Raw genomic sequence first — 14095 nt, 5'->3', positions numbered from 1 at the left:
GAGGTAAATGAATATTTTTGTTTTCCAGCATTCATTTTATGTTATCTTAATAATGTAGGCTAATTTATTAATATTAATTTTTATTTGATTAATTTTTAAATTTACAATATTAATATATAAAAAACTAATAATCAAAATAAAAAATATCTAATTATTTTAAAATTTTAATTTTAATATATTGATAATGTAAAATATTTTATATATTTATCAAATTATATTTTTTTAAATAACTATTTATATAATAAATATAAAATATAATTATTTTTACTCACATAATATTTATGTAGGTATAAAATTGTTTAAAATTTTGATTCTAAAAAGATATATGTGCATGTTTAATTTGTTGTGTTAATGTAAAGCTAAGACAGTGTAACAGGAAACACGTAAACAAAAGTAGGGGTGGTCCCCAAACAGGTAAAGCAGCAAATGATAGTTATATAATATGATCCATAACCATATGTAGTGTCCATATATAAAAGCCTCATCAAACTCAAACTTAAGTGTAAAGAAACTCATAATAATGATGATGAAAGAAAGCAATAATAATAAGAAGGCGTACATGGCAGTGATCCTGATACAAGCCATATACGCAGTCATGTTCCTTCTCTCCAAGGCAGCATTCGACCATGGCATCAACACCTTCATCTTCGTCTTTTATAGGCAGGCCCTGGCCACTGTTTTCCTCGCTCCTTTTGCTTTCTTCTTCGAACGCAAAACTGCACCACCTCTCTCATTTCTCACCCTCTGCAACATCTTCTTCCTTTCTCTCTTCGGGTGGGTATACACTATATACTATATTATTAGAGGAATACTAGAAGCCCATCCAATTTATTATTTTTTATTATTAATTAGTTAATAATGTTTAAAAATGTGAAATAAAAGATATTATTAAATTATTAATCTAAAAAAACTAGATTGATGTCCAAAAATAATTATAAAAAATAATAAATTTTAATATTTTTAATATTGTTATATTCATGCATTGAAATTAAAGCACTTAAATAAATAGTTAAGAATAATGCATCAGGATCACGGGGAGCTTGGACGTATATGGTATTGCACTTATATACACTTCACCCACTTTGGCTTCTGCTACCACTAACTGCCTTCCAGCCATTACCTTCTTCTTGGCACTCTTACTCAGGTTTGCATTTTCATTTTCTATTCTTCGGCTTAACTTGGATTTTGTTTATCGACAGTTACATATTTACATGACACTTGCAATAATTATATAAAAAAAAATATTAAAAAACTATTAGAAATAATTTTTTTATTATTATTTAATTATTAATTTAATTTTTTAATTTAGTTCTTTTAATTTAGTAATCTACCAATATATTTATCTTATATTTTTAAATATTAATGTTACTTAATAATTAAAAGTAATAAATTTTTATGTTGGTTTAACATTTTTGGTAAAGAAAAGTATAGGTAGACAATGAAAATATTAAACAATGTGAACAATGAATATATCGGATGTTCATTTTACTAGGTGTGCGAATGGTTATTCTAATATTAAGATTTAGGTAAATAATTTAAAAGTGTAGTGTGTTTTAATTTGATTAGTGATTGTTCATGTTGTTAACAAAAATTATTGGTTACTTAATGTTACCCTTTTCGTAATAAATGAGATGGGGGGGGGCTAATAAGGTGGCACTAAAAGAAGAGAAATCAGAGTTCGATTTCGATTTTGCATTTGATTAAGGTTAGGTCTAAAAAAAAATTTTCTTAAAGCCGCCCATGTTTATTGATTGAGGATATTTCTCTTTTCGCTTTTGGAAGAAATGCGTTGTGCTTCTTCGTTTCTCAATAAAGCTAGCTAATTAAGATTTGAATTCAAGACAAAAATGGAATTAAAGGGACTAGTCTGAGCTTAATTAGGCTTTGTATGTTAAACCACAGTTGAAATCATTGTTTAGCATTGAAATTTAATAATTAAGATTTGAATTGAAGACAAAAATGGAAATAAATGTAGACTTATCTTTTAGGGCTGTGTTGATTCTGATGATGGATGGATTTCAGGATTGAAATTCTGAAAGTAAAGACAGCGGCGGGTGTGGCTAAAATGGTAGGTGTGGTGGCATGCTTGTGTGGAGCCGCAACACTTGCTTTCTACAAAGGTCCTCATTTTCAGCTTTTAGGGCACCATCAAATACAACCATCTTCTTCTTCTCCTCCTTCTTCTTCTTCTTGGGTAAAGGGTTGCTTCCTCATGCTCCTCTCTAACTTCCTTTTTGGGATTTGGCTTGTGCTACAGGTAACTAATTAATACCTACTCTTCCTTATGTACTTTTATTTCTATATATACATAGAATTAATTAATAATATGTATAAAATACATACAGGGTTTTGTGGTGAAAGGATACCCTTCAAAGCTGCGTCTTACGACTCTTCAGTGTTTGTGTAGCTCAATTCAGTCTTTCTGCATTGCATATGGCGTAGAGAGAAGCATTGAGCAATGGAAGCTGAGTTGGAATGTCTCACTCATTGCCGTACTATACTGTGTAAGTACTCATCGCAGCGCCGTATATGTATATGTATTTATTATATATGAATATTCATGCATGCATGTACGTATTATTATACAGGGAATAATGGTGACGGGTGTGACGTATTACATACAAACATGGGTGATAGAGAAGAAAGGGCCAGTGTTTCTGGCCATGTCAACGCCACTCGCTTTCATAATCACCGTCGTCTCCTCCGCAATTCTGCTGCACCAGATCGTAACTTTGGGAAGGTGATTAATTAATATACATTATCTAAAATAAAGCATCTTTTCATTTCATATATATAACTTTTTGATGTTTGATTGAGCAGCATTTTAGGTGGGTTACTATTGGTTATAGGATTGTATAGCGTTCTGTGGGGTAAGACAAGAGAGGAAATGCCCAAAGTCACAGACTTGGAGGTTGGATCGGAGCACCACCCCCCACCGCCGCAATAAGCTACAGCTACTCCGGCCCATTTCTTAATTGAGATCATCATAAATATATATAACTATATACTAGGTTTTTATTTTATTTAATTATATATATATTATTAGACTATTTGTCAATATACCGGGATCGATTGTATAGTATTTCAGGAAGGCAAAATGTAGCTTGAAATTAAAAAAAAAAAAAGTGCCAAAATTTCTGGCATAGTCAACTAGCTAGTAGCTATTAGTCTATTATACATCATCGATCATGCTGAACCATAGATGCAAATGCTGCTTATTTGGTTCAGCTTCTGCCTTTTATATATATTTTTAACTAGAGAAATTCTATAATGATTAATATATTAGTGTTTAATTTGGCTAAAAAGTATGAGTGGAAAAGGCTTAAAAATTAGGCTTTAAATCTTGCTAACTCAACTACTTTTCAATAAGGATTTTGTTAGGTAGACAATGACTTTTGTGAATAATGTATTCTAAAATTGATCCAATAAAATAAAAATACATTATACTTCTACATTATTCACCTAAATCTTAATATTAGAATAACCATCCGCACACCTAGTGAATTGAATATCCGATATATTTATTGTTCACATTATTTAGTATTTTCATTGTTTACCTGTATTTTTCCTTTCAACAAACATGTTAGTTACAATTGTTAATACCTTGTTATAATACACTAAAACGGTAACAGATACATTTAAATATTATTTAATAAATACAATTACATGGCAAATAATTCAAATCATAAAAAACGATATAACGTGAACATGAATAGGGTATTCAGCTGACACGTGGTACAATAAGGAATCTCATCTATCATTACATGTTTGTATAAAGTATTTATAAAAAGAAGAATAACCTGTATTTAATTTGCACCAATCTTTAATGTAAAAATCAATTTGCTTACACTGTTTGCATATTAGTATTTAAATTTGCAGATAGTTTTGCATTGACATGAATAATGGACTTCCCGGTTACAATTTACATTGTGATTTTTGTTTGATCTGACACGGTCAGTCCACAAATATAAATCAACAACGCAGAGTACACAACACACTTAATTAAAAAAATAATAATAATAATTGAAACATACGTGATGACTTACTGTTCTAATGAATGTGAGTGGTAGCAACATCTGTTGCGTGATGATGATGATAATCTGTTACGGTCGCATCAATCTCAATTACCTTCTCTTCAGCCACAGCAACACCAACTTCTTCTTCAAATTGTTCTTCTCCTACTTTCACTGCTTCACTGCTTTCATTACTTTCTTCTGTTTTCTTTAAAGGTATCGCATCTTCTTTTGCTGTCTCCTCTTCATTGATTTTCGCTGCTTCTTTGGTTTCTTCTTTCGCTGTCTCCTCCACTGCATGTTTCTCATTTTCTGTGGAAACCTTTGCATCTTCATTCTAACACGGCACCCACCAAGAAACAATAATTCAAGGTTGCATAAATAAAACACATCCATACAAAATGAAATAAAACTTTGGTATTTTTTCAACATGTTCAACTCTTGAATAGTGGATGGACATCAATCATCAATTCATCGTGTTACAAGAATTCTCCATTGTTTTCTTGATTTTTGTGATTTTTTTCCCTTCCTGTATTGGGTAACTACGTTTTTTATTTCTTAATCAAGATGGGCCGTAAAAGAGAATCACTGGCCCAGCCCATTTACAGAAAGTTGCTGGGAAAGAGCTTCAATTAAAAACATCTCTCCCACTCTCACACTCACTAATTTGTACCTACACTCTTAACATAATTCAGTGACATTTGTCAACCAAAAAACAATAATAATAAGAGTAATTATTCAAATCAGTCTCCAAAGATTTTAAAAATGGATATTTTAGTCCCAAAAAAATTAATACACAAATCAATTTTCAACATTTTTCTCCATCAGATATAACAGTCCCCCATTCATTTTTTGGCGTGACTCACTAATGGAAAATGCTGAGTTAGCACGTACACTAAAAAAAATGCTAAATACTGTCGAAATTACTACCTGATTTAGTGTGAGACGTTAGCAGCGGATTTACCGGCGGATTTGATAATAAATTCGTCGGATAAAAAAATTACTATCAGATTTAATTTTCTGACGCTAAATTCATCGATAATAATTGGAGGAAAAAAAAGAAAAAATGGCGTGATCATTACGTCATATATACCGGTGGATCGGTAATCCGAAAAGGGTATAACATTGCGTTTTGGTCGTCGCAAAGCATTATCATCGGATTTACTTACTGTCTTAGCTTGCTCTAAATTCAAACTGCGAACTCTTTCCCCCTCATTTTCGATCTACTATCTCTAACCTTCTCCCATCTCTCTCTCTCTCTCTCTCTCTCTCTCTCTCTCTCTCTCTCTCTCTCTCTCTCTCTCTCTCTCTCTCTCTCTCTCTCTCTCTCTCTCCTACAAACCACCTCCGGCAGCCCCTCCACCAACAACGTTCAAAGACTGCATGGACTCTTTGCGTCACGTTGGTTGCTCTATCGCCGCCGTTTTTGTCACTCCCACCACTGTTACCATTTTTGCCGCCACCACTGCTGCACCGCTGCTCCTTGTGTGGCTGGAGCTGCCTCCTTTCAGGTATGTTGTCCTCCTCCTTCTTCTTATTTTTTAATTTATTTAAAAAAAATTCTAATAATGCAACCTTGCCGGTTAGTCATTGCTGCCACCACTTCGCTGTTTGTACTGTCGCCACTTTGTCGGAATTACCTCCTTCCTCCCTCTAGGTATGTTGTTCTCCTCCTTCTTCCTATTATTTTTCTTAAGATTTAGTTTATGTATTAGTTTAGATTTAGGATTTTTTTAATTTTGTTTTGATTTAGAAATTTTTTAATTCTGTTTTGATTATTCTTTGTTTGAAATTTTGTTTATAATTCTGATTTTCAATTTTGTTTTGATGATTTTGTGTTTATTTTTCTAATATCGTGAAAAATGAAAGTGATTGTTTTTGTATTGTTAAGGGTTTATCACTTGAATTTTGCATTAAAAATGTTGCTGATATATTGAATTTTTGAACTTTAGGTATAAATAAAACTAATATGCTATGGAAATTGGGGGTGGCAATTGTAAAGAAAATATGTCCTGATTCACCAGAATTTTTATCTTTGGTTATTGTTCCTTAAATATAATTTTGACATTCATTATTTATATTTTCTGTTTTTTATTGTGTTGTAGTTGCTGTACATTAGAATCTGGCTTAGAGATTGTGTAGGTTGGGTTAGAATGATGAAGCAAGTCGTAAAAATGGTGGTTTCTAATAAGATACAGAAGTCAGTGGCGGTAGCAGTGGATAGGCTATTCCACTATAAAGTGTACAACCGTTACATCAAACAAACTTCGAAATTTATGGCACACGACGAGCACAATCAATGTAACATTGGTGATCGAGTTAGTAACAATTTTTAACTTACCCATCTAATATGGATTTCTTGTTTATTTCTTAAAATATTGAACTTAGTTATTAGTATTGTCTTGAGATTTTAGTATTTTAATTTTAGACATAGTTTATATATCCTATAGATTTTTCAAGATGGTTAAATGTTAATATACCCTATAGATTTCTCAAGAAAACTTAGTAAGCGATATCTTTTACTGCTGTTCTTTCAAATTTGATTGGATCCTTCTAGGCCTTTGAGCAAGCGTAAACATTGGATTGTTGCTGAAATTCTCAAGAAAGCACGCATATATACTCCTTCCATTTAGGGCTGCACATGGATCGGATAATATCCGCATATTCGCGGTAATTATCCGCATCCGATCCGAATTTTATGGATCGGATATTATCCGATCCGCAGAGCCATCGGATCGGATCGGATCCGATTTGCACTATGGTAGGATCGGATCGCGGATTTGGCAGTGATATCCACAGATCCAATCCGCATATCCGCACATCTCATATAAATAGTATAATTAAGAAAGTAAACCCTAATGTGATATGAATTTTAGTGTGTTATTTTATGAATTTTATGATATCTTGTTTTTAATTTTTTATATTGTACTTTAATTTAAAATAATTAAACTTAGATCTTGTGTTATTATTTTTCTTTTGTTATTTAAGAGAACTTTTATTGACAATATTTTATGTGTAAATAGACTTAAACAGATGAAAAAATAAATTTTTTAGAGCCAAAAAGGGCCTTAGACACAAATTTTTTGAATTATACGGATATACCCGATATCCGATCCAATCCGATCCGCATACTTGCGGATCGGATCAGATCCAACTTGAAAAAATGCGGATATCATATCCGATCTGATCTGTGTGCAGCCCTACTTCCATTACACTAATATCCGAGAATGTGCCGTCCTGTACTGAAGCACCTACTCCTTAAATTGGAGTAAGGTATTGAAAGAATCTTAGTTGTTAAATCTATAACAATTTTGCTGTTGACATAAATGGAACTGAAAATAAAGTACAGTAGAGTCATTTAGTTGTTTGATACCTTATTCAAGTATAGTAGAAATGGTTTATATGCATATTTTTTGCAGCTTGAATTTGATTATGTTGTTTTGTTACTGTTAGTAAGAAAGATTGAAATGTAGCTTCTGGTTTTGTCATCGTCTTAGAAGATATCCAGAACCTCCTTTATTTTTCATTTTGAGATTCTGATATCATCTCTAAATTTGTTATGGTAGGATAAATTTATTGTGTTGCATTCTAAGGTTGATTAGCTTGTAATTTGATGGTTTGAAAACCAATCTTCTCCAATCTCATTTTCATATAAGTATTACTAGAGTTTACGTTGCCAAGTTAGCGTCAATGTTTGATCTTGATTACCCTAAAGTTTCTATGTCAGCTGTTTAATATGCATGAATTACGCTTTTTTTTATAATTATTTTCTGAGTTAATTAGTTTATTGTTATTAATTATCTGATTCATTATTTAGGCCATTAAACATTTTATTGACTTATTGTTTATTGTTGTCAATTTTTTAAGTTTATTATTATTTGAGTTAATTATTTTCTGAGTTAATTAGTGTTGTATTTTCTGTCAAAAACCGGCATTGTATTGAGTTTTCCTAATGGAGGTCTCGTTATTCCTCTTCGAAGCTCTTCGTGAAACCCTCGTTCTTCATTTGCAGAAATCGAAACATCCAAATTCAGTTCCAATATCCCCCTCCTCAAAAACGACATTGTTTTTAGAAACGCTGAGATTCTCCACCAAGCCAACACAATCCAAGATCTCCAAGCTGAGAATTAGAGGTTGGCCAAGGACCTCCATGAACTCAGGCTCCAAAGTGAGGAAGAAAAGAGAGAGTGAGTGTAAAACTAAAGCATTGGAAGATGAGATAGGAAACCACGGCCACGACCTCTATTCTTCTCAGAGGTTCCATAAAATTTTGAACAAGACTCTGGAAAAAAATGGCGTTGTTAGATCAAAGAAGTGGGAACTAAAAGCAGCTTCTAGAATGTGGTAGTGTTGCTGCAGTTTTTGAGAATTTCAAACCACAAGGAAATGGGCGATCGATAGGAAAAGAGCACGTGTCGAAGATAGGAAATGGCTTATGAAATTACTAGTCGATAGTCATGCTTTATGCATGGAAGATGGAACACACTAAATAAATATTTACATTATTTTTTATTCTAATTAAAATTCCATCACTTTCACTGTCTACCTCCATTTCCTCTGGTAATTTTTATTCGTTTTTAATCTAAATATGAAAAATTATTCAAACAGTAAAACCTTAGTATTAGTACTTCTAGCCACAAGAGCTATAAGACCACCATAATGTGTACTAGAAGGCATGAAAGCAATGTCTTGACATGTTGTTTGCCATAATTGTGGATGTTACTAATCCAACGTACATACTAATTAATAATTATTATAATGAAAGCAAGAGAATTATGATCCATGATATATAGCTGTAAAGGAATTGAAATCAATAGGTCCAAAGCCTTCAAAATCAAAGGGTGGCACGTTTAATTGGTTGGGAATTTTTTTGAAGGATAGTATTAAATAAAAAGTGAAGATTTTTATTTAATTATAAAAAATGTGTATTATGCATAATAATTTTTTTGGGGACTTTTTTTAATTCTTTCACTCTTTCCTAAATTTCGCTCTTCAACCGTATCCTAATTTGTTTGTCACGTCTTTAGTGTCCAATGCAACGAATGCGACAGACAAAGACAAGCTTCCCAAAGGCCAAAACTATTGAACATATGTAGCACATTATGCCTCGGTGGCATCTAAAAGAAAAAAAAAGGGTCCACACACACAAAAATTCCGTTTTTAATATCTGAGCTAAACTTTGGATGCCGACAGTAGCCAATAATATTATGGAAGTATTTAGATAAAAATGTTTTAAATGTTTTTTTAAAAGATATTTTTTAATAATTAAAATTTAATATATATAATTAATTAAATTATATTATTTTTATTAAAATTATATTAGAAAAATTAATTTAATTAAAAAAATTATGAGTCAGATTTTGAACTGATATAAATTAATATTATTTTTTATAAAAATTAACTACAATATTTTTATTATAAAAAATAACTAAAATATTTTTATTATATATATTAATTTTGAGAATTTTAAATTCTAACTCTTTATTTTTCTGTGTCATAAGATTAAGATTTAGAATTTTTAAATTATATATATAATAAGAATATTTTAGTCATTTTTTATAATAAAGGTATTGTAATTATTTCTATAAAAAATAATATTAATTTAGATAAATTTAAAATTTAATTTACTATTTTTTGATTAAATTAATTTGTCTGACTTAATTTTGATAAAAAATAACACGGTTTAATTAATTATATGTGTTAAATTTTAATTACTAAAAAATATCTTAAAAAAAGACATTTTAAACGTCTTTAACTGATATTTGGAGTCAGATTTGTAGAACAAAATGCAAAGTCTGAAAAGTAATATTACCATCAAATTAAATTTTTATTGTTATACATATAATTTTCAAAAATATTACATACGGACTAAGAATTATATATTACATTAGTTATTTTATATTTATATATAAATATATATTATTTAATTTATTTTTAATATATTTTTTATATTTTAATATATATTTTATATTGATGATTAATTAAATAGTTAATTTTTTTATGTATATTCAATATAGTTGATTTTCAAAAATGCTACGTGGAAAATAGAAAAAAATAATGATTGATTGTTTGTATGTAATAAACTAGCTAAGGGTCAACATTTTCCATAGCATATGAATTTGGACAAAAATTTCCAATTTTGGAACACATGTATGTGTTGTTTAACGAAGCATGATAATGGGATACGATATACGACAAACAAATGAAGAGTACATAGAGGGTTTGGTTGGGCAAAGCTGACAGAAAATCAGTGTACGATAAAGTAGAGAGAATCTAAAGATGCTAGAATCTCTGGAGAATGCCAATTAGGAATAAGAAGGATTAATCAAATCCAGTAATTAATTGTAACAAAAACTGAATGGATCTGATAGAATAAATAAAGTAGTGGTACTAGAGATATAAGAATGAGAAGATGGATAAAAAATGGTTGATTAAGCAGGTACCTGCTTGAACAACAAGCTGAGAGAACGTCGCTTGTTGGATTGGTCATCATGATCATCATAGTCATCATCAACTACCATCACAATCTTCTTCTCCATGGCCTCTGGTTGAGATTCAGGTTCAGGTTCAGGTTCAGGCTCAGGTGCTTTCTTTGCCTTTGCCTCTGCTTCTTCCTTTGATACTTTGGGCTTAGTGGCACAACCTCCCATTCTATCTCCTTTTTATTTATGTTTTTGTGTCGTCACACAAGAACAACGTAAGAGTAGAGGCAACCAATTAATTTAGAGAGGTACCAATGAATGTGATGGAACAACAATGGTGCTCAAAAATTAGGGAAAGTGTAGGCATTTCATCCTCTGTGCTCTCTCTTGGGCTGCTTATGTTTTTTGTAGGGCATGCATGTATAACCCCCTTTAATTTGACCCAGTCAAATCAAACTCCCCCTTTCGTTAACTATATATACTTATAAATGTTATTTGTATACTAAATTCTGCGACCGTTATATTTATGTATAAATATATATATGATTTAATTTATTTTTAATATTTATTTATATTTTAATATATATTTTATAATAACAACTAAAATTGGTGTATACCTAACATGTTATTTATTCATTACACTATTATTAGTTGAGCTTAAGAGATTTTTTTTTCTCACAGTATATATCAAACATTAATTTATCACGAATTTTATAACATTATTCAATTAAATTTATGTATTTAAATAACTTTTAAGTATTGAATTTAAAATAATTAATTTTACTACGTTAACACCCATGAATATTCTCAATAGTAGTGGACCCTTGGAGGAGTAGATATTAGGTATTTTCATTACAAAAATATAACATGGTGGTTGCTAGTTGGTGTCATGTACATTATGATACAGTTGCATCAACTAACATCCATAAAAAATTAAACCCACTAAACTATAATCCTTCATCTATCTGTATGTACTATTTGTTTATATACTAATCGTGCTCATGTTACTGTAATTATTTGGGTCACAGCATCTTCAACCGCCTTCATTTGAAGCAATAAATAAATAAATATAACGTGGTAAGGGACGAAAATGATTGAACACAAAGTATGGGGGACCGGCCCATGGGAACGTTGTTGACAATTTAATGGCAACCTTGGCCACATATGAATACTGTTGTTGTTCTGTTGCAATGAAAAGAAACAGATATACGATCGATGCGTCAAGGCACAGCACACGAAATTGTTGTACACTATAGACTTGTGGCTTTATTAACCTTCTACAGCAGCTTCAACCTTTCATCGTTGAGTTAATTAAGGAACCAACGCAATCACTTTAAGTTAAAAGGCATCCATATAGGTTTAAACTATATGTAACTATGCCAATTGTACACTAAATCAATTATCTGTAAAATATAAGATACATACTGAAAGTAAGTTAAACAACATATATATTTTATATATAAATACATAATGATCTTTTGTGTGTATATAGTATTGATGTTGTTTGACAAAATATTTTCGCCTAAAGTCAAAATAGGAGTACAAGATTAATACTGCTAAAATACTGAGAAGTAAAGATAAAAAGTGAAGTCTTAGAATAAAAACTAAGAGGTCGAAGAAGATCTCTTAAGAGGAGTCGGAAAATGAAGTAAAGTCTCATGATTCCCTCATATAAGTTGAAGGAAGCATCTCCTTATAGAGGCAAAGAGCATGTCTAAACTCGGGTAAATGAATGTAAGTCAAAAAAGAAAAAAGTCGAAAAACGTAAAACTGATATTTTTAAGAGAGGAAAATGAAGAAAGAAAATTTAGCCAAATTTCACAAAGATTATAATCTAAAAACAAGGAGATTGAACCTAGAAAAGGGACAATAGTCATAACTAAAACGTGTTTAGCTCCTAAACTTTAACTCAAAGCAATATCAAATAAGTGGGGAATTAAAAACTATCAAGATGTGGGTTGCAGAGTTTGGCATCTAAGAAAATAGCTGCTTCTCAGAATATGGATTGAAGAGTTAAGTATCCAAGGAAATAACTGCTTCTCAAGATGTGGGTAAACTAGGAAATGGATTCTTTAAATTGTTAAAAAAAAATTGAGAGTGTAAAGTGTGATCTTTAACTCTTTATTATTTTTTCTCATATTTATTTTTGGTCCTACTTATAAAATTAATGGTTAAAGATCACACTTTACTCCCTCAATTGTTTAAAAAAATTGAGAGGATCTATTTCCGGGAAACTGTATGATCTCCAAACAATACTAATATGAGTAAAGAAACTGATTTATAAATAGAGGTTATGAAGATTAATCGGGAGGACTTCCATTCTAAAACTCATTACTAATACACTAAAATTCCGAAGAATTTTTAAGTCACGCTGATAAGGTGAAAGAGATAGAGTACAAGTGTATGTTCTTATTGTCTTTTCCAATTTTACTACTTTATTCGTTTTCCATTTTTCTAGCACTGTAATATTCAATTTTTGTTTCAAATTATTGTTAGATTTTATTTCTTGGCAACATCTTTGAAAATTATTAATAATAGTTATATAAATAGTGATAGATCCAAAAAATTTTAACAGTGGGGACAAAATATATATAACATAATAATAATTTGGGTGTAACTAATATATATCCTAAAGACACATGACAAGCTTAGAATTAGTAGAAGGTTTTAAATTTTTTCATTTAAAAACTACAAAATAAATACATTAAAAACGTAAGTTTATTGTATTTTTAACAAAAATAATGTTTTCAATTTGTAATCTTAACATGTATTTTTAGGACACAAGATAAATAAATTTTAATAATTTTTATAATAAAAATATTATTGTTCATACCCTGTCCCAACGATAAGACCCAGGTACAAATAAAAGGCCCAATCCGAAGGGTTGAGCCTCACCTAGCATCGACCTTCCTCCTGCAAAGTCGGTTCTTACCACGACTTACCCTAAAGAAGTCGGGGACGAGAATTAGCTGGCAAATAAATATTCGTTCGAATGAGTAACTGCCCCTAGAATCTCTCTAACCACTTCCAAGAGCCATATCTTAACCTCCCTGAGATAAAGGGACGGTTAACACCCTAAAAAAGTGGCACTACTTCAACGGTGGTTATTGGTTCACCACTATAAATACACTGACACCTCTCAGGTATCTCTAAGTCCCAATACTCTCTAGACCTGCTCACACCCTTGCTGACTTAGGCATCGGAGTGTCTTTGCAGGTACCACCCCCATTCGTTCATACTCACAAGTCGGACGGAGGCCCCCAAGGCGCAGGCCCGCTCGAAGGCTTCCTTCCTCAGACGATTGGGCCAACCCAGCGAGTCCAACCCAACAATCTCCGATTACCCATCATAACATTGGCGCCGTTGCCGGGGACCCGAGAGATCAACCAGTGATGGCGGACAGATCCCCTGAAGATGGTCATGTGGAGTCGGATTCCGAACAAGAGAATCTGGACACCGGAAATAATGACGTGGACCAAACCCTCCACCAGAGAATCAACGATCAGCACAGAGAGGGTACCTCTGGAGTCAAAAATCCGAAGGTGAATTCCTCAGAAGGGCGCGAATCGGAGAAGGACGGACAGTCCCACGCAACTGAACTTATGGGATTAGTCCATGTCCACCAAAGCCGCCTGGAACAATTGGAACAAGAACGGGAGC

At 31.7% G+C, this 14095-nt stretch overlaps 2 protein-coding genes across 2 annotated transcripts; one reads left to right on the top strand and one right to left on the bottom strand.

Moving 5' to 3' along the window:
* The first annotated feature begins 490 nt into the window (after positions 1 to 490).
* Positions 491 to 3098, top strand: LOC107630965 (WAT1-related protein At5g64700). Its single transcript, XM_016334260.3, has 6 exons — positions 491 to 774; positions 1028 to 1144; positions 2023 to 2257; positions 2346 to 2504; positions 2589 to 2740; positions 2821 to 3098. The coding sequence occupies exons 1-6, from the start codon at positions 521 to 523 to the stop codon at positions 2945 to 2947; spliced, it is 1044 nt and encodes a 347-aa protein (XP_016189746.1). The 5' UTR covers positions 491 to 520; the 3' UTR covers positions 2948 to 3098.
* A 707-nt stretch (positions 3099 to 3805) lies between these two features.
* On the bottom strand, positions 3806 to 10882 carry LOC107634627 (uncharacterized). Its single transcript, XM_016338049.3, has 2 exons — positions 10457 to 10882; positions 3806 to 4350 (listed from the first exon to the last, which is right to left on the bottom strand). The coding sequence occupies exons 1-2, from the start codon at positions 10661 to 10663 to the stop codon at positions 4051 to 4053; spliced, it is 507 nt and encodes a 168-aa protein (XP_016193535.1). The 5' UTR covers positions 10664 to 10882; the 3' UTR covers positions 3806 to 4050.
* Positions 10883 to 14095: the final 3213 nt, after the last annotated feature.

Source organism: Arachis ipaensis, chromosome B3 (assembly GCF_059453495.1).
Source record: "Arachis ipaensis isolate K30076 ecotype BB chromosome B3, ASM5945349v1, whole genome shotgun sequence".
NCBI classification, from domain to species: Eukaryota; Viridiplantae; Streptophyta; class Magnoliopsida; order Fabales; family Fabaceae; genus Arachis; species Arachis ipaensis.
The sequence above is the reverse complement of the archived record's forward strand: the minus strand, read 5'-3'. Positions and strand labels throughout refer to the sequence as shown.